Source organism: Hyperoodon ampullatus (genome assembly GCF_949752795.1).
Source record: "Hyperoodon ampullatus genome assembly, chromosome: X".
NCBI classification, from domain to species: Eukaryota; Metazoa; Chordata; class Mammalia; order Artiodactyla; family Ziphiidae; genus Hyperoodon; species Hyperoodon ampullatus.
In genome coordinates this window covers 115,265,054-115,292,650 of record NC_136913.1, presented here as the reverse complement: position 1 = coordinate 115,292,650, position 27,597 = coordinate 115,265,054, and the positions used below count along the sequence as shown (strand labels likewise).

Here is a 27,597-nt window from a genome sequence, read left to right as displayed (position 1 = left end):
GGGGAAATAAAAACACAGAACTTTTAGGTTAAAGAATTGTATTTATTCCCATGACAGCACGTAATTGTATTTTCCTGGCAGTCATCCCACAGACCTCTGCAAGGGGAAAGGGGCGCCGGCATGTGTGACTGAAAGCATTGAAGTCTTATTGCTTTGTACTTATTACAGCCAAGCGAGGGACTTCATTAGTGAAGCTATATTTTGATGTTGCAGAGACAGGCACTGAAATGCCAATCACCAGCAGCCCCTACACGTGGGAATCGGTGGCAATGGAAAGGACAGGGTGTGGCCCAGGGGTGCGTACATTGTGAGGCAGAGGCAAGTGTCAAAGGTATGGGAACCCAATCGTGATGGTTCGAAGTGAGAAATAAATGGAACCTGCTCACCAGAAATCCTGTTTCCTGCACAGCGTGCCACACAAAATGCTGGCATGTATCCCCTGCTTACATAGTAAGGCATCGAGTTCCAGGCAGCAAAGGGGAGGAAGAAAATAACCTTGTAGGGGCTTCCCTGGTGGCACAGTGGTTAAGAATTTGCCTGCCAGTGCAGGGGACACAGGTTCAAGTCCTGGTCCGGGAAGATCCCACATGCTGCGGACCAACTAAGCCCGTGAGCCACAATTACTGAGCCTGCACTCTAGAGCCCGCATGCCACAACTACTGAAGCCTGTGCCTAGAGCACATGCTCTGCAACAAGAGAAGCCACCGCAATGAGAAGCCCACGCACCGCAACAAAGAGCAGCGCCCGCTCACCGCAACTAGAGAAAGCCCACGCGCAGCAACGAAGACCCAACGCAGCCAAAAATAAATAAGAAATAAATTTATCAAAAGAAAATAACCTTGTAGATTCCACCCACACTGAGTGCAGTGAATTGATGCTGTGGGTAATGAGAACTGCCTGTTGTCAGAGAGCTTTGGCGTATAGAGGTCATGGTTTGAGCCCTGCCATTTGCTTCCTGCACCACCTCCGCCATTGGCCCTGCCTGCGTCTTGTCTTCATCATAGCTCAGTGGGACTCCTTCCCCTAAGGAAATCATCAGTTGATGAAGATAGACTCCTTGGGAAGGGTATCTACGAAGGAGGTAGCCCTTCACCTTCATATTCTCTGTAGACTGGGGATATGTGTTCATTTGTGTGGCCATTGATTCATGCATTCATTCATTCAGTTTTTCAGTGCCTGTGCTAGCCAAGTACTGCGTGGGAGCTACAGAGAGGAGTAAGACTTGTTTCTTCCTTTGAAGGGGCTCCCAGTCTAGCTGAGTGACTAACTCTACTATGCTGCAGATTGAAATTAGTGCTATGAGAGAAGTACAATCCAATTGATAATCATAGAGGGAAGTGATTCATCTGGGCTGGGGTAAGAAGGGAAGCAAGGCTTCCTGGAAGAAGTGTCATGTAAGTTGAAGCCTGAGAGAGAGAAAAAAAGAGAGATACCAATCCAGGCTGAGGGAACAGCATGAAGAAAGACATGGGAACCTCAAAGTACTTGCCATTTTCAGCAAATGATAAATGGGATGGTATGACAACAGTGTATGGTACTTGGAGAAATATATGGGCAGTTGAAACTGGAAAGCAAGACAAGTTGAGATGGAGAAGCTTGCGAATGACATGCTAAGGAATTAGGACTTGATCCCACATGCAGTAGGGAGCCATCAAGGATTTTGAGGAAGAGAAAAATTTAATTCAACATGGGATTGAGGAAGAGAGTACTATCTTATGCCTGCTGTCATGGAATAGAACATTCTTTCTTCCTGGACAGCAGTGGGCCATTGGAGAGGAATGGGTATCATATCTAGCTGGGGCATTGAGAACTGTGGCAGATGGGAAGTACGTGGGGAGAGAGAGGCTGAGGGAGAGAGGAGAAATGGTCACAGTCCAAAGACAGAGGAGGTGGTACCTGTGGGAATGTGAGAATGGCAGCTTACTGACAGTCCAGATCCAAAGATGGGAAGGAAGGAGGAGGGAGCCAGGATGACAATGTGTTCTTCCAAGTAAATTGAGGGGAAAATAGCCTCAGTTCCCCAAATCCCATTGATGATGAGGGAGGCATTTCACAACTGGAGAGGTTTTAGGGAACAGACTTAGATGGAACAACTTAGAGAGGCTTTTCATCTTTCATTTATGAGGACACCTGCCTGCTGTTGATTTCTGGCCTGTGATGTTCCCACACCCAGGCTGAGTGTTTTCAGGGACTTGTGCCATTTTGACCAATTGCCTATTGTACTAGTAACTTTCCTTTCCTGTTGGACATCGCAAGCATTTTAGTTCTCAGGTACATTTTTTGTAAGGTCCACCATGGCTGATTAAAAATGGAAGATTACCAGACTTTGGGTTTTCCCATTCAAGTATATCTAAAGCCCTAAGCCCTGCCTAAAATACTATCAAAGAGCTTTTCATTAAGCATTTTGGAGCCTGGGCTCCAAGAGACTATAAGGCTACTCCCTCACTCTCCTGACCGCCCCCCACCCCCCAGCAATTTGATTTGGCTACAGAAAGTGACATTTTGTGTTCTCCTTCTACATCCTCAAAGCCCAATGACGAATACCTCTGTAGCTGCATCATGCTTGAAATTTACATTATAAACAGAGCTCTGTGAATCTAAACCATTAAAATTTTTAAAGTAATGAGGACAGAGTGTATTCACTGCTTCATTGATTTTTTAAAAATTCATTTTCAGCTTAGCATCATTTGTGTGACTCACAAAAGTAAATGTAAGTTTCCTGAGGTTGTATATAAATTTCTCTTAAAATAGCCTCAGACTAAAACCCGTGACAAAAATTGCCTTCTTCTTTCATTTCCAATTGAGGAGCCATATTTGCAATTCTAAGGTAGTGCTTAAATATACATTTTAATTCATTTGGACGACTTGACTTTCAAAGCACTGAAGGAGTACCATTTGGGGGTTGATGCTTTGGTATCAGGTACATTCACACACCCCTCTACAAAGTAAAATGCCAGAAGAGCGATGCACTCACGCTTCCCTTAGGGACTAGGATGCACCCCAAATCTTTTGGTTTCTATAGTTTTTTAATCATGGTAAAATATATATAACAAAACATTTGTCATTTTAACCATTATGTATACAGTTCACTGGCATTAATTACACTTACAATGTGTGTGCAACCACTATTGCCAAAATTTGCCTAGTCTGCCTATTTATATTTTATGTAAATGGAATCATATGACATGTGGTATTTAGTGACTGGCTTCTTTCACTTAGCATCATGTTTTTGAAGTTCATATACCTTGTACATGTAGGAATGTACTTCATTCCTTTCTATGACTGAAAAAAATTTCATTGTATGGATAGACCACATTTTGTTTATCCGTTCATCCGTTCATCCATTCATGGACGCTTGGGTTGCTTCCACCTTTTGGCTGCTGTGAATAATCTGCTATAAACATTGGTATACAGGTATCTGGTGTCTCATACAGGTTGTTAATGCATCAGAGATAACAAGAATATAGCATTTCCAAAGGCCGTCTTGAGTTGGAACTCTGGAGGCACCTTCTAGTGAAGCTTGGTTGTACAGGTGTTGTGACACTGATAGCACTGCCACAATACCTCAGCACAGTTAGGATGGCAGTGCTTCATTTCACTCACTGTCAAACTTCTCTGAAGGCTAATCAGTATTCAGTGAATCCACATCGGCTCCCACTCTCTTCTCAACTCAATACTATCTGGTTTTTGACCTAAACACCCTACTGAAACTTCTCTCAAAAATCTCCCGTAACCTTCTAGTTGACACTTTCAGTAGCTTCTTCTCAATCCTTACTTTCCTTGACCTCTCTATAACATTCCACCATGCTTCTCCTCCCCTCTTTAAAGTGTTCTCTTCCCTTGCCTTTTATCTATTTATTTGTTTGTTTGTTTGTTTATTTTTGGCTGCGTTGGGCCTTCATTGCTATACGCGGGCTTTCTCTAGTTGCGGCGAGTGGGGGCTGCTCTTTGTTGCAGTGCACGGGCTCTAGAGCACACAGGCTTCAGTAGTTGTGGCTCACGGGCTCAGTAGTTGTGGCTCACAGGCTCTAGAGCACAGGCTCAGTAGTTGTGGCGCACGGGCTTAGTCGCTCCATGGCGTGTGGGATCTTCCCGGACCAGGGCTCAAACCCGTGTCCCCTGCACTGGCAGGTGGATCCTTAACCACTGCGCCACCAGGGAAGTCCTTCCCTTGCCTTCTTGAAGCCTGTTCTCTTCATCTTCTCCCCTGGCCCTGGCTGAACAATGTCTCTGTCACCAGCTGCTTGTATTCCACTGACTCTTAAGCCCATTACTTCCCATGGGAATCAGGTAACCCCTCCTGTGGGAAGGGAAGGCTTTGAGGAACTGTGATTCCTGTGGAGCTGTTAGGTAGCCTCAGGTGAGAAGGATCTGTAGCCATGAGAGTAATAGTCGTGACACTCCTGTGGAAGGTGATGATAATTCTAGGACTGGTGGAGGAAAGCCAGCACCACACCACCCACTCATACTGTCACACTTTCCAGGATGGAGCTGTTCTGTTTCTGGGAAGATGACTTGACTCATGATGTACCTAAACAAGCATAGTAGTGGCCCACATCATAATAAGATTCTACAGTAGAATGATCTGATTTCCAAAGGGATGACGTGGTATTTTTTTTTTCCTGCGGCACGTGGGCCTCTCACTGCTGTGGCCTCTCCTGCTGCGGAGCACAGGCTCCAGACGCGCAGGCTCAACGGCCATGGCTCACAGACCCAGCCGCTCCGCAGCACGCGGGATCCTCCCGGACTGGGGCACGAACCCGCATCCCCTGCGTCGGCAGGTGGACTCTCAACCACTGCGCCACCAGGGAAGCCCTGACGTGGTATTTTTTATTGTTCCTTTCTCAATGGCTTGATGCAATAGTGAAGCATAGTTAGTGGCTGAATCCCCTGGACACCATTTTGTATTAGACACTAAGCAGTCTGAGCCCCAGTTAAGGGCAATTACCATGGCGTTCCCCTCTTGACAAGGAAGTTGTCATCGAAAAAGCTACCTTAAGTCACTAATCAGGACTATGTGAGTCAAAATGCCTAGCTTTGGTAGTGTACCAAGCCCAGGTGACTCAAGTGTCCCAACAGTGCTTTTAAGACCTTTCCACCTAAGTACCCCATACAGGCAGTGAAGAGTGGGAATGAACACCTGTTCCTGAGGATCTGGGACATAACCTCAAGGTCCTAGTAAACAAGAAATATCTTATGAAGTCTTAAATGGGTTTGCAAATAGCACACTTTTGCTCCATCATACAGCCTTGCATGTTTCAGTATAAAATAGTGTGCTTTTGCCCTAAATCCCAGGGAAGAAGAATGCCATGGCTTCACGTACCCACAGCCCACTGCAGTGTAACCTGAAGGTACACCCACCCCAGACCGAGAAACAGAGCCTATAGGAAGAGAGGCCATGCCTATACTAGTGGCAAAATCAATTGTATTCTTTCAACATCCCAGCATTGTAACTGAGGGTATTTGCAGGCTGGAATTAGCTGTAAGAAATGAAGTGGGCATCTCATTGCCCCAGTCCTCTTCCAGGAGAGACGATTGGATTATTCCCAGAATTTACAGTCATTTAGCTGGCAAAATTGGCAGCTCACTTGTCAAGAAGGCATGTTGTGAAATGGGCCCTAAAAGGAGTCCCATTAGACCAATTAAAACCAGAGGCCTCAAGTGTGCCATTTCCCCCTCGTCTGATCTATGAAGAAGAAAATCTAGACTCCTGCAGACCTGAGGCTCATTAACAAAGTCACTTTCCTCTGCTTTCAAGTCCAAGTAGTCATTTCACACCTGAAAGTTCAGAAAGGTTGACAGGGCAGAGGCGGGGGGTGGGGGTATTGATGTGGCAGTAAGGAAGGTTGTGTTGAGGGGAGGACAAGGAAACCAAGATCTATTGGGGATTCAGAAGCAAATGGTGGGGCCCAAAGGCTTCTGTGGGAAGGGGCAGCAGAGTGAGCAGTAGTGTAATGATCACGATTTCTAGTGCTTTCCCCAACTTCAGCCTCTGGGGTCTACCAAGCAAGGTACTGAAGGTTTCGCATATCCATGTCCTGGGGGCCAACTGCGCACAGCAAATACAAAACGCAGGGAGAGCAGTATTGCTCTGTTGCCATATTAGGGCCGGATTGAAGCCATCTGCTGGTGCAGGCTTGGCAAGCAGCAGCATTCACTCCGCTGGTAGTGTGATGGCAGCTCTTCTTCCAGGCTGCCCCGTGGAGTTGGCCCGCTGGTGTGGGTAAGGCCCCTGTAGCAGCGCCTTGCCCTGCTTGATGCCCACGCCATCAGAGGGCGAGCATTAGAATCCTATTATATGCTCAAGACCCCGGTGGCTCTGTAAGGGCCCAAAGGCTCGTCTCACTGGCTGACAGATTTTCCCTGGCTGCCTGTGTAGCCCAGGCCCAGCAACTTCTCCCCCAAAGCTTGGTGTGTACTGCCTTTAGTAGACGTTATGATGCCAGGGTTTAAAGAAAACAAAACAGTCCAGTGTGGATTTATTTATTGCCAGGGTCTCTTATCCACAATTAAACCAGCTTAAGAAGAAAGAGGATTCAGAATTTGGTAGCTGGTGATCACCAGAAAGACTCACATCGCAAGGGAAACAACTGACTGCCTCTCCCTGCTCATAGGTGCTCTGGTGGGGGCAGCCCCCTTGGCTGCTGTGGGTGGAGGAATGATCACAGCCTGAGCAGACTGTGCTCCGCACTGGGCCCCAAGAGCCTTGGAATCAGAGAGGGACAAAACTACTGACAGAAGGAAGTTTAGATTTCATCTAGTCCAATACCCCGATTTAGCAAAATGGGGGTGACTGAGGCCCAGAGGAGAGGGAAATGACTTGCCAAGGGTGAAACAGTAACTCAGTGACTGAGCCTGGCCTGGAACCCAGGGCTCCAGACCCCCAGGAGGTGCCCTCTTCCTTAGGAACTCTCCTAGGAGACTGAATAACTAAGTGGGGGGCGCTCCCCACCTAGTGCTTCGTCCAGTGCAGAAAAACTTTTCCACACGAAGTGCAGACCTTAATGACTGATGATCATTTAAAGGGATTATCTAATCTGCAACACAAAGGATATAAGAGCAAAATGGGAGTCAGGGCTGAGTGTATAATTAGTACAGATTGTTGGGTCTAACCCACTGGGTGTAGTTAAACTGATTACAAATAGAAACAGATTTTTAGATTTAGCATGAAAATTTCCTTGCTGGCCCAAAAGGTTCTCACTGACGTTCAGCTGCAAGACAAAAGCCAATTTATGCGTGTTTTACAATATGTACCTCACCAAACAAAGATATATTCTGGAAAATCAATGATAAACATAAAAATTTGAATGATTTAAGAGTATGGTTTGTGGTTATTCCCATAAGGCATCTGGTTCGTAGCAAAATGAGAAGGTTTTGGTTTGGTGTAGATTTAGCTTCTTCATAGGTTTTTAAATTTTCTTTTAATATTTGCTACTGGCTGATCCCCAGATACTGTTCCCACAGGCTTCTTGTTTTTCCCAAGACAACATGTCTGACAAGTCTCTCCCGCCCACTTAGGGCTGTCCTCCAAACTGTTAACAGTGATTTCTGAAAAACACAAAGCAGATTGTGTGGATTCCTTACTTAAAAACCTGCAGTGGCTCCCTATTGCCCACAGGAGAAAGTCTTAGCATTCCTAATCGACCATGATTTGGCCCTTGCTTACTTGTCCTTCCTGCCCTACCTTTTATCACCCACCAGGCAGGCAACAAACACATACCACAACGATGTGAACTCTACATTCCTTCCCTCCGTAGAGCCTACTTGCTCCTATTGAGTATGCACTATCGACATTCTCAGATATTAATGATTTTTCTCAAGCTGAACCCTCTGCCTGAAATGCATAACCATCTCCTTCAGCCCTGCCATAGTTCCACCCATCCTTTATGGTGCAGTTTGTGGCCCAATTGTCCCAAGAAACCTTCCCAGAACCTTCTTTTATTTGGAATTTTTCTCTCCCTTCTGTCACCCTGGTGTTTCACTTGTGCCTTTATCCGAACCCTTTCTGCTTTCTGCCAACTGTCTTGTTGGTTTGTCTATTGGTCTGTTTTCCTTGCCAGACTGTGGGATTCTTGAAGGCAGACACTAAGTCTTTCTCCAAGCTTCTAGCTCAATGCTTGGGCCATAGTAGACTACTGTTAAGTTTGTTGAATTAAATTGGATTATATTTCTCCGGTTCAGGAATGTCCATAGATATCTTTAACCAAAACCCTAGTTCCTCTGTGTCCCAATAGTGCTTCCTTGTCATGCTAAGCTGTCCCCTTCATCTCTAATCTCCGTGATGGTGGCCCAGGCCCACAGTGTGTCTTTGCTGGAACTCCCATCAGTATCAGCCACAGGAACCCAGCTATAGGGTTGGGTGATAAAGCTTTGCTGCTGCTGAGTGGGAAGCCTCGGGAAACCTGTAGCCACAGCTTAGGAAGCACTAGAAGGTATTATTCTGAATATTCCTTGGGTTTTTTGGAGGTAGAAGACATGGCCCAGCCTTGTGCCAGGGGTGCATGATGGCCTTGGCCATCATTGCTGATTGCTTTAGGTAAACAGAACTGATATAATGGCCATTTGGGGTCCCCAAACCTAGAGCTCTTTTCAGTATTTCACAAAGCTTAACAAAGCTACTTAATCAAGTTTGTGATCAGTTCTATGTGGAAACATTGACTTTTCTCATATGCTTTTTTTTGATGTACAGTTGATTTATACTGTTATTAGTTTCTGATATACAGCAAAGTGATTCAGTTATACACATATATACATTTTTTTAATATTCTTTTCCATTATGGCGTATCAGGATATTGGATATGGTGCCCTGTGCTATACAGTAGACCTTATTGTTTATCCATTCTGTATATAAATAGTTTGCATCTGCTAACCCCAAACTCCCAATCCATCCCTCCCCCATCCCCCTCGTCCTTGGCAACCACAAGTCTGTTCTCTATGTCTGCGAGTCTGTTTCTGTTTTGTAGATAGGTTCATTTCTGTCATATTTTAGATTCCACACATATAAGTGATATCATTAGTATTTGTATTTCTCCTTCGTTTTTTTTACATCTTTATTGGAGTATAATTGCTTTACAATGATGTGTCAGTTTCTACTTTATAACAAAGTGAATCAGTTATACATATACATATGTTCCCATATCTCCTCCCTCTTGCGTCTCCCTCCCTCCCACCCTCCCTATCCCACCCCTCCAGGTGGTCACAAAGCACCGAGCTGATCTCCCTGTGCTATGCGGCTGCTTCCCACTAGCTATCTACCTTACGTCTGGTAGTGTATATATGTCCATGCCACTCTCTCACTTTGTCACAGCTTACCCTTCCCCCTCCCCATATCCTCAAGTCCATGCTCTAGTAGGTCTGTGTCTTTATTCCTGTCTTACCCCTAGGCTCTTCATGACATTTTTTTCCTTAGATTCCATATATATGTGTTAGCATACGGTATTTGTCTTTCTGTTTCTGACTTACTTCACACTGTATGACAGACTCTAGGTCCATCCACCTCACTACAAATAACGCAATTTCGTTTCTTTTTATGGCTGAGTAATATTCCATTGTATATATGTGCCACATCTTCTTTATCCATTCATCTGATGATGGACACTTAGGTTGTTTCCAAGTCCTGGCTATTGTAAATAGAGCTGCTGTGAATATCTTGTTACATGACTCTTTTTGAATTATGGTTTTCTCAGAGTATATGCCCAGTAGTGGGATTGCTGGGTCATATGGTAGTTCTATTTGTAGTTTTTTAAGGAAACTCCATACTGTTCTCCATAGTGGCTGTACCAATTCACATTCCCACCAGCAGTGCAAGAGTGTTCCCTTTTCTCCACACCCTCTCCAGCATTTATTGTTTGTAGATACTTTGATGATGGCCATTCTGACTGGTGTGAGATGATATCTCATTGTTGTTTTGAGTTGCATTTCTCTAATGATTAATGATGTTGAGCATTCTTTCATGTATATGTTGGCCATCTGTATATCTTCTCTGGAGAAATGTCTATTTAGGTCTTCTGCCCATTTTTGGATTGGGTTGTTTTTATTTTTCTTATTGAGCTGCATGAGCTGCTTATACATTTTGGAGATTAATCCTTTGTCAGTTGCTTCATTTGCAAATATTTTCTCCCATTCTGAGGGTTGTCTTTTGGTCTTGTTTATGGTTTCCTTTGCTATGCAAAAGCTTTGAAGTTTCATTAGGTCCCATTTGTTTATTTTTGTTTTTATTTCCATTTCTCTAGGACGTGGGTCAAAAAGGATCTTGCTGTGATTTATGTCATAGAGTGTTCTGCCTATGTTTTCCTCTAAGAGTTTGATAGTTTCTGGCCTTACCTTTATGTCTTTAATCCATTTTGAGCTTATTTTTGTGTATGGTGTTAGGGAGTGATCTAATCTCATACTTTTCCACGTAGCTGTCCAGTTTTCCCAGCACCACTTATTGAAGACGCTGTCCTTTCTCCACTGTACATTCCTGCCTCCTTTATCAAAGATAAGGTGACCATATGTGCGTGGGTTTATCTCTGGGCTTTCTATCCTGTTCCATTGATCTCTCTGTTTTTGTGCCAGTACCACACTGTCTTGATTACTGTAGTTTTGTAGTATAGTCTGAAGTCAGGGAGGCTGATTCCTCCACCTCTGTTTTTTGTTCTCAAGATTGCTTTGGCTATTCGGGGTTTTTTTTTTTTTTTTTTTTTTTTGAGGTATGCGGGCCTCTCACAGTTGTGGCCTCTCCCGTTGTGGAGAACAGGCTCCAGACATGCAGGCTCAGCAGCCATGGCTCACGGGCCTAGCTGCTCCACAGCATGTGGGATCTTCCTGGACCAGGGCACGAACCCGTGACCCCTGCATCGGCAGGCGGACTCTCAACCACTGCGCCACCAGGGAAGCCCTATTCGAGGTCTTTTGTGTTTCCATACAAATTGTGAAATGTTTTGTTCTAGTTCTGTGAAAAATGCCAGTGGTACTTTGATAGGGATTGCATTGAATCTGTAGATTGCTTTGGGTAGTAGAGTCACTTTCACAATATTGATTCTTCCAATCCAAGAACATGGTATATCTCTCCATCTATTTGTATCATCTTTAATTTCTTTCATCAGTCTTATAATTATCTGCATACAGGTCTTTTGTCTCCTTAGGTAGGTTTATTCCTAGATATTTTATTCTTTTAGTTGCAGTGGTAAATCAGAGTGTTTTCATGATTTCACTTTCAGATTTTTCATCATTAGTGTATAGGAATGCCAGAGATTTCTGTGCATGAATTTTGTATCCTGCTACTTTACCAACTTCATTGATTAGCTCTAGTAGTTTTCTGGTAGCATCTTTAGGATTCTCTATGTAGAGTATCATGTCATCTGCAAACAGTGACAGCTTTACTTCTTTTCTGATTTGGATTCCTTTTATTTCCTTTTCTTCTCTGATTACTGTGGCTAGAACGTCCAAAAGTATGTTGAATAAGAGTGGTGAGAGTGTGCAACCTTGTCTTGTTCCTGATCTTAGTGGAAATGGTTTCAGTTTTTCACCATTGAGGACAATGCTGGCTGTGGGTTTGTCATATATGGCCTTTATTATGTTGAGGAAAGTTCCCTCTATGCCTACTTTCTATAGGGTTTTTATCATAAATGGGTGTTGAATTTTGTCGAAAGCTTTCTCTGCATCTATTGAGATGATCATATGGTTTTTCCCCTTCAATTTGTTAATATGGTGTATCACATTGATTGATTTGTGTATATTGAAGAATCCTTGCATTCCTGGAACAAACCCCACTTGATCGTTGTGTATGATCCTTTTATTGTGCTCTTGGATTCTGTTTGCTAGTATTTTGTTGAGGATTTTTGCATCTATGTTCATCAGTGATATTGGCCTGTAGTTTCCTTTCTTTGTGACATCCTTGTCTGGTTTTGGTATCAAGGTGATGGTGGCCTCGTAGAATGAGTTTGGGAGTGTTCCTCCCTCTGCTATATTTTGGAAGAGTTTGAGAAGTATGGGTGTTAGCTCTTCTCTAAATGTTGATAGAATTGGCCTGTGAAGCCATCTGGTGCTGGGCTTTTGTTTGTTGGAAGATTTTTAATCACAGTTTGAATTTCAGTGCTTGTGATTGGTCTGTTCATATTTTCTATTTCTTCCTGATTCAGTCTTGGCAGGTTGTGCATTTCTAAGAATTTGTCCATTTCTTCCAGGTTGTCCATTTTATTGGCATAGAGTTTCTTGTAGTAATCTCTCATGATCTTTTGTATTTCTGCAGTGTCAGTTGTTACTTCTCCTTTTTCATTTCTATTCTATTGATTTTAGTCTTCTTCCTTTTTTTCTTGATGAATCTGGCTAATGGTTTATCATTTTTGTTTATATTCTCAAAGAACCAGCTTTTATTTTTATTGATCTTTGGTATCGTTTCCTTCATTTCTTTTTCATTTATTTCTGATCTGATCTTTATGATTTCTTTCCTTCTGCTAACTTTGGGCTTTCTTTGTTCTTTCTCTAACTGCTTTAGGTGCAAGGTTAGGTTGTTTATTTGAGATGTTTCCTGTTTCTTAAGGTAGGACTGTATTGCTATAAACTTCCCTCTTAGAACTGCTTTTGCTGCATCCCATAGGTTTTTGGTGGTCGTGTCTCCATTGTCATTTGTTTCTAGGTATTTTTTGATTTCCTCTTTGATTTCTTCAGTGATCACTTCATTATTAAGTAGTGTATTGTTTAGCCTCCATGTGTTTGTATTTTTTACAGATCGTTTCCTGTAACTGGTATCTAGTCTCATAGTGTTGTGGTCGGAAAAGATACTTGATACGATTTCAATTGTCTTAAATTTATCAAGGCTTGATTTGTGACCCAAGATATGATCTATCCTGGAGAATGTTCCATGAGCACTTGAGAAAAATGTGTATTCTGTTGTTTTTGGATGGAATGTCCTATAAATATCAATTAAGTCCATCTTTTTTAATGTATCATTTAAGCTTGTGTTTCCTTATTTATTTTCATTTTGGATGATCTGTCCATTGGTGAAAGTGGGGTGTTAAAGTCCCCAACTATGATTGTGTTCCTGTTGATTTGACCTTTTATGGCTGTTAGCATTTGCCTTATGTATTGAGGTGCTCCTATGTTGGGTGCATAAATATTACCAATTGTTACATCTTCTTTTTGGATTGATCCCTTGATCGTTAGGTAGTGTCCTTCTTTGTCTCTTATAATTGTCTTTATTTTAAAGTCTATTTTGTCTGATATGAGAATTGCTAGTCCAGCTTTCTTTTGATTTCCATTTGCATGCTATATCTTTTTCCATCCCCTTACTTTCAGTCTGTATGTGTCTCTAGGTCTGAAGTGGGTCTCTTGTAGATAGCATATACATGGGTCTTGTCTTTGTATCCATTCAGCCAGTCTGTGTCTTTTGGTGGGAGCATTTAGTCCATTTACATTTAAGGTAATTATTGATATGTATGTCCTATTCCCATTTCTTAATTGTTCTCGGTTTTTTATTTTAGGTCTTTTCCTTCTATTGTGTTTCCTGCCTAGAGATGTTCCTTTAGCATTTGTTGTTAAGCTGGTTTGGTGGTGCTGAACTCTCTCAGCTTTTGCTTGTCTGTAAACGTTTTAATTTCTCCATGAAATCTGAATGAGATCCTTGCTGGGTAGAGTAGTCTTGGTTGTAGGTTTTTCTCCTTCATCACTTTAAATATGTCCTGCCACTCCCTTCTGGCTTGCAGACTTTGTGATGAAAGATCACCAGTTACCTTATGGGGATTCCCTTCTGTGTCACTTGTTGTTTTTCCCTTGCTGCTTTTAATATGTTTTCTTTGTATTTAATTTTTGATAGTTTGATTAATATGTGTCTTGGCGTGTTTCTCCTTGGATTTACCCTGTATGGGACTCTCTGTGCTTCATGGACTTGATTAACTATTTCCTTTCCCATATTAGGGAAGTTTTCAACTATAATCTCTTCAAATATTTTCTCAGTCCCTTTCTTTTTCTCTTCTTCTTCTGGAACCCCTACAATTCAAATGTTGGTGAGTTTAATGTTGTCCCAGAGGTCTCTGAGACTGTCCTCAGTTCTTTTCATTCTTTTTTCTTTATTCTGCTCTGCAGTAGTTATTTCCACTATTTTATCTTCCACGTCACTTATCCGTTCTTCTGCCTCAGTTATTCTGCTATTGATCCCATCTAGAGTATTTTTAATTTCATTTATTATGTTGTTCATCATTGCTTGTTTCATCTACTAGGTCCTTGTTAAATGTTTCTTGCATTTTCTCTATTCTATTTCCAGGATTTTGGATCATCTTTACTATCATTATTCTGAATTATTTTTCAGGTAGACTGCCTATTTCCTCTTCTTTTGTTAGGTCTGGGCGATTTTTACCTTGTTCCTTCATCTGCTGTTTTTCTGTTTTCTCATTTTGCTTAACTTACTGTGTCCGGGGTCTCATTTTCGCGGGCTGCAGTTTCATAGTTCCCGTTGTTTTTGGTGTCTGTCCCCAGTGGCTAAAGCTGGTTCAGTGGATTGTGTAGGCTTCCTGGTGGACGGGACTAGTGCCTGTGTTCTGGTGGATGAGGCTGGATCTTGTCTTTCTGGTGGGCAGGTCTACATCTGGTGGTGTGTTTTGGGGTGTTCGTGGACTTATTATGATTTTAGGCATCCTCTCTGCTAATGGGTGGGGTTGTGTTCCTGTCCTGCTAGTTGTTTGGCATAGGGTGTCCAGCACTATAGCTTGCTGGTCGTTGTGTGAAGCTGGGTCTTGGTGTTGAGATAGAGATCTCTGGGAGATTTTTGCCGTTTCATATTACATGGAGCTGGGAGGTCTCTTGTGGACCAGTGTCCTGAAGTTAGCTCTCCCACCTCATAGGCACAGCACTGACTCCTGGCTGCATCACCAAGAGCCTTTCATCCACACGGCTCAGAATAAAAGGGAGGAAAAGTGGAAAGAAAGAAAGAGAGGGAGGGAGGGAGAAGATAAAATAAAATAAAATAAAGTAAAATAGTTATTAAAATAAAAAATAATTATTAAGAAAAAAATTTAAAAATTAAAAAAAATGCATGGATAGAACCCTAGGACAAATGGTGAAAGTGAAGCTATACAGACAAAATCTCACACAGAAGCATACACATACACACTCACAAAAAGAGGAAAAGGGGAAAAAATAATCTATCTTGCTCCCAAAGTCCACCTCCACAATTTGGGATGATTCGTTGTCTATTCATATATTCCACAGATGCAGGGTACATGAAGTTGATTGTGGAGCTTTAATCCGCTGATCCTGAGGCTGCTGGGAGAGATTTCCCTTTCTTTGTTCACACAGCTCCCAGGGTTCAGCTTTGGATTTGGCCCCGCCTCTGCGTGTAGGTCGTCTGAGGGCGTCTGTTGTTCGCTCAGACCGGACGGGGTTAAAGGAGCCGCTGATTCGGGGGCTCTGGCTCACTCAGGAGAGGGGGAGGGAGGGGTACGGATGCGGGGTAAGCCTGTGGCTGCAGAGGGCAGCATGATGTTGCATCAGCCTGAGGCGCGCCGTGCGTTCTCCTGGGGAAGTTGTCCCTGGATCCTGGGACCCTGGCAGTGGCGGGCTGCACAGGCTCCCGGGAGGGGAGGTGTGGACAGTGAACTGTGCTCAGTCACAGGCTTCTTGGTGGTGGCAGCAGCAGCCTTAGCATCTCATGCCCGTCTCTGGGGTCCGCACTGATAGCCGCCGCTCACGCTTGTCTCTGGAGCTCCTTTAAGCAGTGCTCTTAATCCGCTCTCCTCGCGCACCAGGAAACAAAGAGGGAAGAAAAAGTCTCTTGCCTCTCCGGCAGGTCCAGACTTTTCCCCAGACTCCCATCCGGCTAGCCATGGTGCACTAACCCCCTGCAGGCTGCGTTTATGCCACCAATCCCAGTCGTCTGCCTGGGATCCGACCAAAGCCCGAGCCTCAGCTCCCTGTCCCGCCCGCCCCGGCGGGTGAGGAGACAAGCCTCTAGGGCGGGTGAGTGATGGTCGGCACTGATCCTCTGTGCGGGAATCTCTCTGTTTTGCCTTCTGCACCCCTGTTGCTGCGCTCTCCTCCGTGGCTCCGAAGTTTCCCCTCTCTGCCACCCGCAGTCTCCACCCGAGAAGGGGCTTCTAGTGTGTGGACACCTTTCCTCCTTCACAGCTCCCTTCCACTGGTGCAGGTCCCATCCCTATTTTTTTGTCTCTGTTTTTTCTTTTTTCTTTTGCCCTACCCAGGTACGTGGGGAGTTTCTTGCCTTTTGGGAGGTCTGAGGTCTTCTGCCAGCGTTCAGTAGGTGTCCTGTAGGAGTTGTTCCACGTGTAGATGTATTTCTGATGTATCTGTGGGGAGGAAGGTGATCTCGGCGTCTTACTCTTCTGCCATCTTCCCCCTCCACTCTGTATTTCTCTTTCTGACTTATTTAATATGATAATCTCTAAGTCGATCCATGTTGCTGCAAATAGCATTATTTCATTCTTTTTCATTGCTGCATAGTATTCCATCGTATATATATGTACCACATCTCCTTTCTAAGCTTTTCTTTTTAAATTTTATTGAAGTATAGTTGATTTACAATGTTGTGTTAGTTTCTGCTGTACAACAAAGGGAATCTGTTATACATATATACACTCTTTCTTAGATTCTTTTCCCATATAGGCCATTACAGAGTACTGAGTAGAGTTCCCTGTGTTATACAGTAGGTCCCTATTAGTTATCTATTTTATATATAGTCGTGTGTATATGTCAATCCCAATCTCCCAAGTTATCCCTCCCCCCTCTTACCCCCTGGTAACTATAAGTTTATTTTCTACATCTGTAACTCTATTTCTGTTTTGCAGATAAGTTCATTTGTACCCTATTTTTTAGATTCCACACATAAGCGATATCATACAATATTTGTCTTTCTCTGTCTTAGTATGACAATCTGTAGGTCTATTCATGTTGCTGCAAGTGGCATTATTTCATTCTTATTTATGGCTGAGTAATATTCGATTGTATATATGTACCACATCTTCTTTATCCATTCATCTGTCAATGCGCACTTAGGTTGCTTCCATGTCTTAGCTATTGTAAATAGTGCTGCAGTAACATTGGGGTGCATGTATCTTTTCGAATTATGGTTTTCTCCACATATATGCCCAGGAGTGGGATTGCTGGATCATATGGCAACTCTATTTTTACTTTTTTAAGGAACCTCCATACTGTTCTCCATAGTAGCTGTATCAGTTTACATTCCCACCAACTGTGTAGGAGGGTTCCCTTTTCTCCACACCCTCTCCAGCATTTATTATTTGTAGATTTTTTGATGATGGCCATTCTGACTGGTGTGAGGTGATACCTCATTGTAGTTTTGATTTGCATTTTGCTAATAATTAGTGATGTTGAGCATCTTTTCATGGGCTTTTTAACCATCTATGTCTTCTTTGGAGAAATGTCTATTTAGATCTTCCACCTATTTTTTGATTGGGTTGTTTGTTTTTTTGTTGTTGAGTTGTATGAGCTGTTTGGATATTTGGGAAATTAAGCCCTTGTCCATCACATCATTTGCAAATATTTTCTCCCAGTCTGTCCATTGTCTTTTCATTTTATTTCATGTGTTTTTTAGTTAGTTATCTTTGGCAGGATATTTTTCCTGAGTTTTTTTTTTTTCTTCAAGAAGGAACCCATTACTATTTACTGACTGCAGTATACTTGGTATACGTATAAAATTTTTCAGTTTGTTTATGATATAGGTCCGTATGAGGTTCAGAGTCAGCCCTGCATTCAAAGAACACCTCTGCCACTTACCAGCTGTGTAAATACAGGCAAAAAAAAAGTAACCTGAGCTTGAGCTTCCTCATCAGTAAAATGGGAATTATAATACCTACTTCATAACATTACTGAGAAGGTTTGATTACATGAGATCATGTATTATAAAGGGCTTAGCACAGTGCCTGGCACACAGTGAGGACTCAATAATTGGTAGTCATTTTTATAATTTCATAGGTTCCAAGAGATAGACATAACAAAAGAGGTATTTGGTGGCAAAAAGATGAGAAACTACTGGATCTAACATAACTGCTGGGTTTTCCATAACTGCTAGAATAGACAAAACTGTGTAGTGTTCATGGATTATTTGAAGAGCAATGTAAATAGTGGAGGAGCTGAGTGGTCACATTAGTAGATGTTGTTTGCTTAATCCTGATGTTAGGCAAGGGGGATATCCGGAAAATGAATCTGAAGGCGCTGCTGAAAGTGCTCTCATTCAGGTCAGACCGAAAAATACTCCTCTTCATTTAAGTTGAGAAGTTGCCATGAGACTCAAGGCTGGCCTTTCAACAGATCCAGCCATATGTGTTCTCGACTTTGGTGAAATCTGATCGGGACCTAAGCCTGCACTATCCTTGCCGACTGACAGCTGACCTTGGCCTGCACTTTCCCTTTCAGAGAAAGAGGTCTGATTTCCAAGTAGAGCATTGCTCTTTGTTCTTTTTCTCTTTGATTTTCTTTGTATCTATTTATTCTGGGGGGAGAGGGAATGGCTATTAGTCTACTGATTCACTTTTCCCTTAGTAAGAGGGTTCCCTGGAAATTTTTATTTGCATCATTATCATCAGCACTCAAGAAGAAACACTTTCTCAGCTTCAGAAGAGCAAAATGTGGTCAGATTCATATATATTATAAGTTAGGACATCATTTCCTTGTACAGCAATGAAAAATAATAAGTATAGTTAGTAACAAAATAGAAAAATTACTTGTATCAAATGTGATAAGCAAAGGACTCAATAAAATATATATTCAGATTAATAGGGAAAATATCAATACCCATTAGGTAAGAAGGCAAAGGATATGAACTGTTATTCATTGAGAACGAAAACACAGAAAAAGTTCTTCTATACTAGTAATCAAATACACTCAAATTAAAGAAACTTTGAGATATCATCTTATACAGGCTACAGTATCTTTTACTGGTTCCCTCATCATTGCTGGTGGCATTATAAACTGCAGTAGCCCTTTGGAAAGTAGTTTTGTGGGCTGTGTAATCAGATCCTCTGGCTTTGATCACCTTGACCTTGCTGCCTGCTCTAAGGAATGCCAGCCTCACAGCAGCCGTGGTCCTGGGCCCTGCTCTGTACACATCCTGGACCAGCTGAGTCCTTACACTTTCTTCCTGTGACTTACTGCGTGTTTCATCCCCTGTAAGAGGAGCTCTTCCTTCCTCTTCCTTCCTTCCTTCTGCAGAATCCCTGTCGTTTCCTCTGTGCCTGTTGCTATGCATCTCCATGTCCCCAAGGGATCTTTCTGGCTCCATTGGCCACAGGACAGTTGGCTGCTGAGGTCACTCACATGCTATTGAAATAGAAACAAACATTGGTGACCGAGTCCAGAAAAGCGAAGGGAGTAGATTTGAACTCTAAATCTGGAAAAGCAAATCTAAGAGAAACTGAGCCCTGGGCTAGGACCAGCTGTCTTTAATTTCCTGACAAACCACTATCTACTTAGATTTACCCTCTGGGAGATTTCCGCGTTAGGCCAACACCAGTACCCCAATTTCTTTTCAGAATCATGAGCATATCTCATAAACAGTAGGCAGTCGAAGAAAGAGGACCCTCACCCATTAGCCTTTCCTTAGTCTTAAATTCTATGCATTATATTGGGCTGGCCAAAAAGTTCGGGTCTTTCTGCTTACAGAAAAAACCCAAACGAACTTTTTGGCCAACCGATATCCTGTGTGGGTGTGGGTATGTGTTAGGGGTGGGCGGTGAAAAGACCATATAGATAAAAGATATTTCTGAGAAAAATAAAACAACTTCCAATGGCAAACTACCCTATCATCAACTCTAAGGCAAGGCCTCCCAGGGGAAAATCTGAACTGGGTGCAGGGCCCAGAAAAGGTACCCTGGGAGGCTACCACATCCCCTCTCCCACCAACACACATACACACAAGGACACGCATGTTGTCACCCACATGGCACCTTACGTTTGGATACCTGTGAGATCTGGTGAAAATGACCTTCAAGCATGGTCTTGCCAGGTGGGAGATGTGGAAAGGGCCAGTGTGCACTCCGGGGTGTGGGTGGAGCCAAAGGTGGGAGGGGAGCAGCCAGCTCGCTCCCTGTTGGTGGGATCTCTGGCAGGAGCTCCACTAGCCATCTTCCTCGGGCGGGCCCCGCACATAACACCCCTGTCTTCTTCCCATCTCCTGGCGGCCTCCCCTTCAATGAAAGGAAGAAATCAAACCTGGGGTATCCCAGCAGTGCAGACAAGCTCTTGGGCCGTGAAGAGTGCAAACCTGAGGCTGTTGTTAAGCCTGTATTTAAATTCTGTCCTTTCTTTCGGCAGAACTGGCTTATGATCTGGACGTGGACGATGCTCCTGGAAGCAAACAACATGTGAATCAGGACAATGAGATAGTTGCCTCTCACAACCTCGGGAATGGCCCTTCCCCCCTGAAGATTCTCACCAGCTTGGCAATCTCCGTGGTGTGCTCTTTCCTCCTGGTGCACTGACTGCCAAGGTCACCCTTCAGCACCCTGTGGTCTCCCTCTATAAAGGGAACCACCTTTTTCTTTTTTTCTATTTTTTTATCTTATATACCTCCTCCAGCCATTAAGTAGAAGACTAACCATGAGTTACGTTTTCGAAAATCAAATGGTATCTTTAAGAGGACGGTAAATTTTAGTGGTAGTATAGATTGTCCTTTTGCAACAACAAAAAAACCAAATTGTGCCAAATTATTTTCCTATGTTTGGCTGCTAGAACATGGTTACCATGTCTTTCTCTCTGTCTTTCCCTTTGCATGGATTTCTTTGGAAAAAAATAAATGCTCAAATAAAAATGTGTTGGGTCCTTTTTGTAAGCCCACACACATGGTGACCATGCAATGCTTTCCCCCTCCTCACCTAGCTTTCTACCCAGTATAAGAAAATCCCCCTCCCTCCCTCCCTGCCTACCTTTCGGGCGAGTATCAGTCTTGGCTCCAAGCTCCAGTCAAAGCCAGTCCGTCCCAACACATACCCAATCCATAATCTCCATTTACAAACGGGGGAGCGTATCTGGCCTATGAAACTAAAGGCATCTCAGAAAAGTGTCCCCGTCTCTCTCTACAAATTTCACTTCACTGAAAATGTTCTGCCCAACTAGAAATCCTCTGTATGGATCATGTACACAATTAATATCCTTCCTTCCCCCGACCCAGAGAGGGGAGCCCCAATAGTGCAAAGTAATTCCCCAAGCTTCTTTGCTCCTTGTCTCCCTTCTCCAGGGGCTGCCACGTGGCAGGGCCAGCAGTTGCCCTAGGTCAGGTTGCAAAGGTTGTCACCAGGAAACCCAGGATTTATAGGAAGCAACACGGCTCTTGGACTCAGACGGGCTCCTTCAACAGTCGTTTGTTCCACAACTAGGCCTTGTGTACCTGCTGGCTGTCAGGCATTGTACCAGCTGCTGGAGATGATACAAAACTAAACAGATTGGATCCCTGCTCTCATGGAGCTGAAGGTCTTTTTTTTTTTTTTTTTTTTTTTGTGGCACGCGGGCCTCTCACCGTCGTGGTCTCTCCCATTGCGGAGCACAGGCTCAGCGGCCATGGCTCATGGGCCCAGCCGCTCCGCAGCATGTGGGATCTTCCCGGACCGGGGCATGAACCCATGTCCCCTGCTTCGGTAGGCGGACTCTCAACCACTGCGCCACCAGGGAAGCCCGGAGCTGAAGGTCTGACACCAATACTAATTCCAACATCAGCTTTCTGTCAATTGTAGGTCCAGTATTATTACTTAAGACTGCTTTTTACACATACGGCACACAAACAATAATGATGCTGATGCTGCTCTTTGAACGTTCTGCTGCCAAAGAACCTCAGGAATGACCGACTTGCCACTGTTTCCAATGCCTGGCTTATTACCCACTTTCCAGGTCAGGTCACCAGAAACGTTGTTGACTCTAATGAGTGGGAACTCAACTCCCACCTGAGGACAAAGAGGGGCAAAGCTGAAGGAGGAGGAGAGAGAAGGGGCTGAGGCACAGGACCAGAGTATGAGTCAAGGTCAAGGAAGGACTGGAATGTCCCCCCCCCCCGTTTTTTTTTTTGCGGTACGCGGGCCTCTCACTGTTGTGGCCTCTCCCGTTGCAGAGCACAGGCTCTGGATGCGCAGGCTCAGCGGCCATGGCTCACAGGTCCAGCCGCTCCGCGGCACGCGGGATCTTCCCGGACCAGGGCACGAACCCGTGTCCCCTGCATCGGCAGGCAGACTCTCAACCACTGCGCCACCAGGGAAGCCCTGGAATGTCCCCTTTGATACTGGGAGGTGGGCCCAGCCAGGTGCTCCCATTTCTGCCCGGTGGCCAGAGGTGGCAGGTGGTGAGCCCACGGGAAGCAGGCAGGGGAGTTTCTTATAACTTATCTTTTCCCCTCCGGCTGTCACCAACACACTTTCATCAGGGTCTCCTGCGGAGTGCAAGTTCCCGATAGCCATTTTCATCCTTTGCAGAAATTTTTGCAAATGCCAATTAGAAATGTTTGGTTTAGTGTTGCCTTCAGTTGGTTTTGTTGAAGTCAAGGCTATGATCAGTGGTATTTGTTAATATGCTTTCAATGATTTATAGCGGTTGGTAAGACTTGAACTGGCATTATCTTTGTCTTTTAAACATCATTATTACTGTATTTGAATGGGATTTGTGAGAATCTTTGTTCTTTGATTCAGGAAACCTAAATACGGCAAAGGTTTGCTCCTTGGACTCGAGTGTGCCAGGCTACCACCACCAGATCAGAAGAAGTCTCGAAAGCCTTGTTACCACCTAATCGTCGTCCCTGTTGCTCTACAGAAAGGTTTTTATTTAATGTGGCAAAAATAATGGGTGACCCTGAGATCACGTTTTATGCCTGCGAGCAGAAGGGCACTGTCTTAAAGTCCATTTCTCCTTTCTGGGAGATGAAGGGGACTTTCTACACATCCTTCTCATTCACTTCCCCTCTTCAGACCTCGGTTTCCCTCTTGTAAAGTGGAGAATCAGGTCAAGATGTCTAGTTCCTTTGTTGCTCTCATTTTGTGGCACCACTGGCCCCAAAAGGAAGTAAGTGCCAGTCCCCCTGCCCAGCACTGGTGTTATGCGTGTTCTGTTCCCACGTGCCTCTCAGGACTTTGCCAGCTTAAGGTCCTATTTGACATACTTCAGTTCCCAGAACGTGACCCAAGCCAGCCAGCGTTTCTGCGATCTTGGTATACTGCCAGCTATGGTCCATGCAGGCTGAGTGATGTGGGGCAGAAGACTCTATAATGTCCAAGGCCTGCTGGCTTCAGTTGAATGCCTAGAATTAAAATGGATAACCGTTCACACTTACAAAACATGGAAAATCCACCATCTCCAACTGACATTTTACTTTTACTCAGTAGCCTTTGTCTTTTAGCATTTTATCCATGCCTTTTCCTATCCCTCTATATTTATTCTTCTAGTTCAGAATCTAGTTTCACAGCTAGTTACTGGTGGCTTTTCACCTTTGAAGTGTTTATCCTACCCTTTGATTTAAACTTCCTACATGAATTTTGTTAAGATGACTATTGTCCTTAGAATAGGCCTGGCAATCGGGAAGTTGCCCCATCTTGTTGTGAGTTTTCAGGCCCCTTTCTCGTTGGATCCACGTGTGAACTTCCACCAGCTCAACTCTGGTATTTGAACAACGTTAAATCATAGAACAACATACTGAATCCCTAGGTTGAAATGTTCCCACTAATTCATCCCACAATCAGTGTTGGATTAGTGCCTAAGGCTGGGCCCTCACTAGGTTGCAAAACAGTTTATTTGGTTGCTGGACACCTCCAATTCTTAGAAAGTTTGTGTTTTTCAAAAGCAATATATACAGGTAATAAAAATCTAATAGTACATCATCACATAAAGTTTAAAAGATGATATTTATCCCATCATTCCATACCCCATAGTTATTATTAAATATTTGATTGAAATCCTTCCAGTCATTTTTCGCTCTCTTTAGGTGCATATTCACACACATGAGATTATACTGAATGTATAATTCTATAATATGAATGAATCTTTGATAGGTTGAGCCTAAATCTGCCTTCCTATAATTTCCACCCATTGGTCTTGGCTCTTCCATAAAGACCAACATGAGATTAAGATGATACCACTTTGGGACTTCCCTGGTGGCACAGTGGTTAAGAATCTGCCTGCCAATGCAAGGGACATGGGTTCGATCCCTGGTCTGGGAACATTCCACATGCCGTGGAGCAACTAAGCCTGTGTGCCACAACTACTGAGCCTGCACTCTAGAGCCCGCAAGCCACAAGTACTGAAGCCAGCATGCCACAACTACTGAAGCCCGTGCACTCTAGGGCCTGTGCTCTGGAATAAGAGAAGCCACCGCAATGAGAAGCCTGAGCACCGCAATGAAGAGTAGCCCCTGCTCACCGCAACTAGAGAAAGCCCGCGCACAGCAACAAAGACCCAATGCGGCCAAAAAAAAAAAAAAAAAGATGATACCACTTTTCACACAGCTGTCCTTCAACAATAATTTTCAGTCACTGACTCTTGCCTCTTCTGGGTTGGTTTTCTCGGCTCCTTCAGCCCTGTTCCACGCTCCAGTGGGTCAGTGGTCCTCTTATGCCGTCATGCCCATAGCTGAGCTCATGGTGCCCCTGCACTGGCGCAGAATGGAGCATGGGTGTTTATGTTCACACAGAGCCCAAGACCTCCACCAGACAGCAGTCCAAGAATGCAGACACTTAGAAGCCACGTCATACCCTTCATGAACGATGAGCTTGTGGCCAACTGAAACCCTCACGTGTGTTTGCCAGAATGGCTGCCAAGCCAGGTCTCTTCCATCCCATACTCGTGTAACTGATTTCTTTAAACTAAATTCCAAAGCTTTTGATTTTACTTGTCTAGACATTGGGCCAGGAAGTATACACTGTGTGTGTGGGGGGTGGGGGAGTGTGAGTGTGTGTGTGTACAGCGGGGAGAAATTTTTTTCTTGCCAAGGCCACACATTTTGGAAGTCCTCTTTTGGAATTGCTATTGAGCCAGTTTATGTACATACAAGAAAATCAACCTCATTTCTTTAGAGTCAAACCTTGTTTGGAACCCAAAATGATGTTCTTCAGCTTGATCAACCACCTCATTCACTAGATTTGCTGCCAAGTAGTTTTTAGCTATCTCCCAAAATCAAATTTACCTTCAAGAAACAAAGGCCTCCCTGAGAAGATTCCAAAGACTATGCTATGGGATATGGAGGGTTTTTTCCCCCCAAAAAAATGTTCTACAATATTTGAGGACACTGTACATCTTGGAAGGACACAGCATTGGTTTGAATATAGAAGGTCTGCTAGGTTTGCCAAGAAACCAACAAAATAAGCTCACTGCTTTTTATTCATTTTTATATGCTTAGAAATAAATATATTGACTCTGAAAGTTTCACATTAACAACAGATGAAAGAGAGCAAGATGGCGGAGTAGGAGGACACAGAATTCACCTCCCCCCCAAAACACATCAATTATACATCTACATTGGGCCTCCCTGGTGGCGCAGTGGTTGAGAGTCCGCCTGCCGATGCAGGGGATACGGGTTCGTGTCCCGGTCCGGGAGGATCCCATATGCCGCGGAGCGGCTGGGCCCGTGAGCCATGGCCGCTGAGCCTGCGCATCCGGAGCCTGTGCTCCGCAACGGGAGAGGCCACAACAGTGAGAGGCCCACGTACCAAAAAAATTTAAAAAAAATAAAATAAAATTATACATCTACATTTAGAGCAGTTCTCACTGAAAACTAATGAGACTGACACAGAGGCTCTTCTACAACAAAGGCTATAAGAAAGATCCACACAGAATCAGGTAGGAAGGGAAGAGAAGTGATCAGGTTGGGACCTATGCCCCTGGGAGGGGACACAGAATGGGGAGGGAGGTTACAAGGGTAGATATCCTCCCTGGGGAGTGAGCAGTTCCAGCCACATATTAGGTGCCCAAGCCCTGGGGTCCAACATCATGAAGAAGAGTCCCCTTAGCTGAATAGAAAACCAGTGGGACTAACAGGAGGGCTGTAAGAAACCTAGACGCTGCTAGTGAAGAGCACACACACACTTGCTTACTCCTGAAACAAGGCAGAAAAAAGAGTGAAAGTGCAGGAGATTCTGGCTGGTTTCCCACGACCACTCCAGTGAGCACCCCAGCCTGAGCCAAGCGTTCACTATGCCCACTTGCTTCACAATGCAGCTCCACACTAGGGCAAAGTCTGCCACGAGAGGAGTGATCAATTATGAGGGACTGTGCCAACCCAGATGCAGAACAGCATCTGAACAGGGTGGGAGCAGCCATTACTAGTGCTTACAGAGGCAGCGCATCAGAAGTGGTCCCAGACTCTGGCCAGGCAGCACAGCCCACGCCCAGACCCACACCATGCACCCGCACCTGCTCCTCTTCCTCCAGCATTGTTAACTTCTGGGGCAAGGGTTCTGGTGCTGGGAGTAGGGAGAGCACACACTTAGAAAGAATGCAGCCAGCTCAGACTCAAACTTCAGGGATTCTGCTCCAGGAACTTGGGACCTGGCCCACCCCCCCAGTAGGTTGTTGGCCACTAAGCAAAGAAGTCCCAGATCATAGCTGGCTCTGGTTCTAGCCCCTCCATCTCCAGCTCCACCTCTTATCAAAGTAATAGCTGCCAGTACACCCTGGGTAAAGACATAACTTGTGCTCATGTCAGATCCAGCTCCTCCACCAAAGCCTCTGGGCACACGCACACTGCACAGAGACACTCCCACACAAAAACACACCTTCAAGAACACAACAGGTAACTCTTTCATTATGTCTAATTTTATAAAGACAAAGAAAGTTAAGCAAAATAAAAAGCAGAGAAATTTGTTTCCATTGACAAAACAAGAGAAAACCCCTGAAAAAAGAACTAATGAAACAAAAGTAAATAACCTACCAGATAAAGAGTTCAAAACATGAGTCATAAGAATGCTAACTGAATTAGGGAAAAGAATAGATGAACACAGTGAGAATTTTAACGAGGAACTAGAAAGTGTAAAAAAGAACCAGTCAGAACTGAAAAATACAACAAATGAAGTGAAAAACACACTAGAAGGAGTTAATAGACTAGGTGATTCAGAAGAACACATAAGTGATCTGAAGACAGAATAGTAGAAAGCACCCAATAAGAACAGCAAAAAGAACAAATTTAAAAAATGAGAAAAGTTTAAGGGACCTCTGCATCAACATAAAGTATACCAACATTTGCATTATAGGAGTCTCAGAAGGAGAAGCAAGAGAGAAAAGGGTCAAAACTATACTTAATGAAATTATGACTGAAAACTTCCCAAACGTGAAGTAGGAAAAAGATATCCAGGTACTAGTAGCACAGAGACTCCCAAACAAGATGAACCCAAAAAGACCTACACCATGACAAATCATAATTAAAATGGCAAAAGTTAGAGATAAAGAAAGAATTCTAGAGAAGCCTGTACTTCAGGGACCTGCTGTAGCATCAGGGTCCACAACAAACGCCCTGGACCCTCACTGAATTTAGGGGGTGAGATGGTACTCGAAGACAGCTGGTGAAGATTCCAGAGACAGCTCCTAGATACAGCTGAAGGTACCCACAGACCCCCTTTGGCTTGCTGCTTCTTTGGCTATTCTACAGCATCTCTGATATTTCCAACCAGAAAGACAAGATCCAGC

The 27,597-nt window shown here is 44.0% G+C and overlaps 1 protein-coding gene across 3 annotated transcripts in view; it reads left to right on the top strand.

The window, feature by feature from the left end:
• Window positions 1–20,729, top strand: part of GPC3 (glypican 3) — a gene marked incomplete at its 5' end in the record, with an annotated part of 437,280 nt that extends 416,551 nt beyond the window's left edge. For all 3 annotated transcript variants that reach the window (XM_079727248.1, XM_079727247.1, XM_079727246.1), the window contains one exon: window positions 20,263–20,729. In XM_079727248.1, coding sequence (XP_079583374.1) covers window positions 20,263–20,429 — 167 coding nt within the window. In that variant the 3' untranslated portion in view covers window positions 20,430–20,729. The remainder of the gene's footprint in view (window positions 1–20,262) is intronic.
• Between the last annotated feature and the right edge of the window lie 6,868 nt (window positions 20,730–27,597).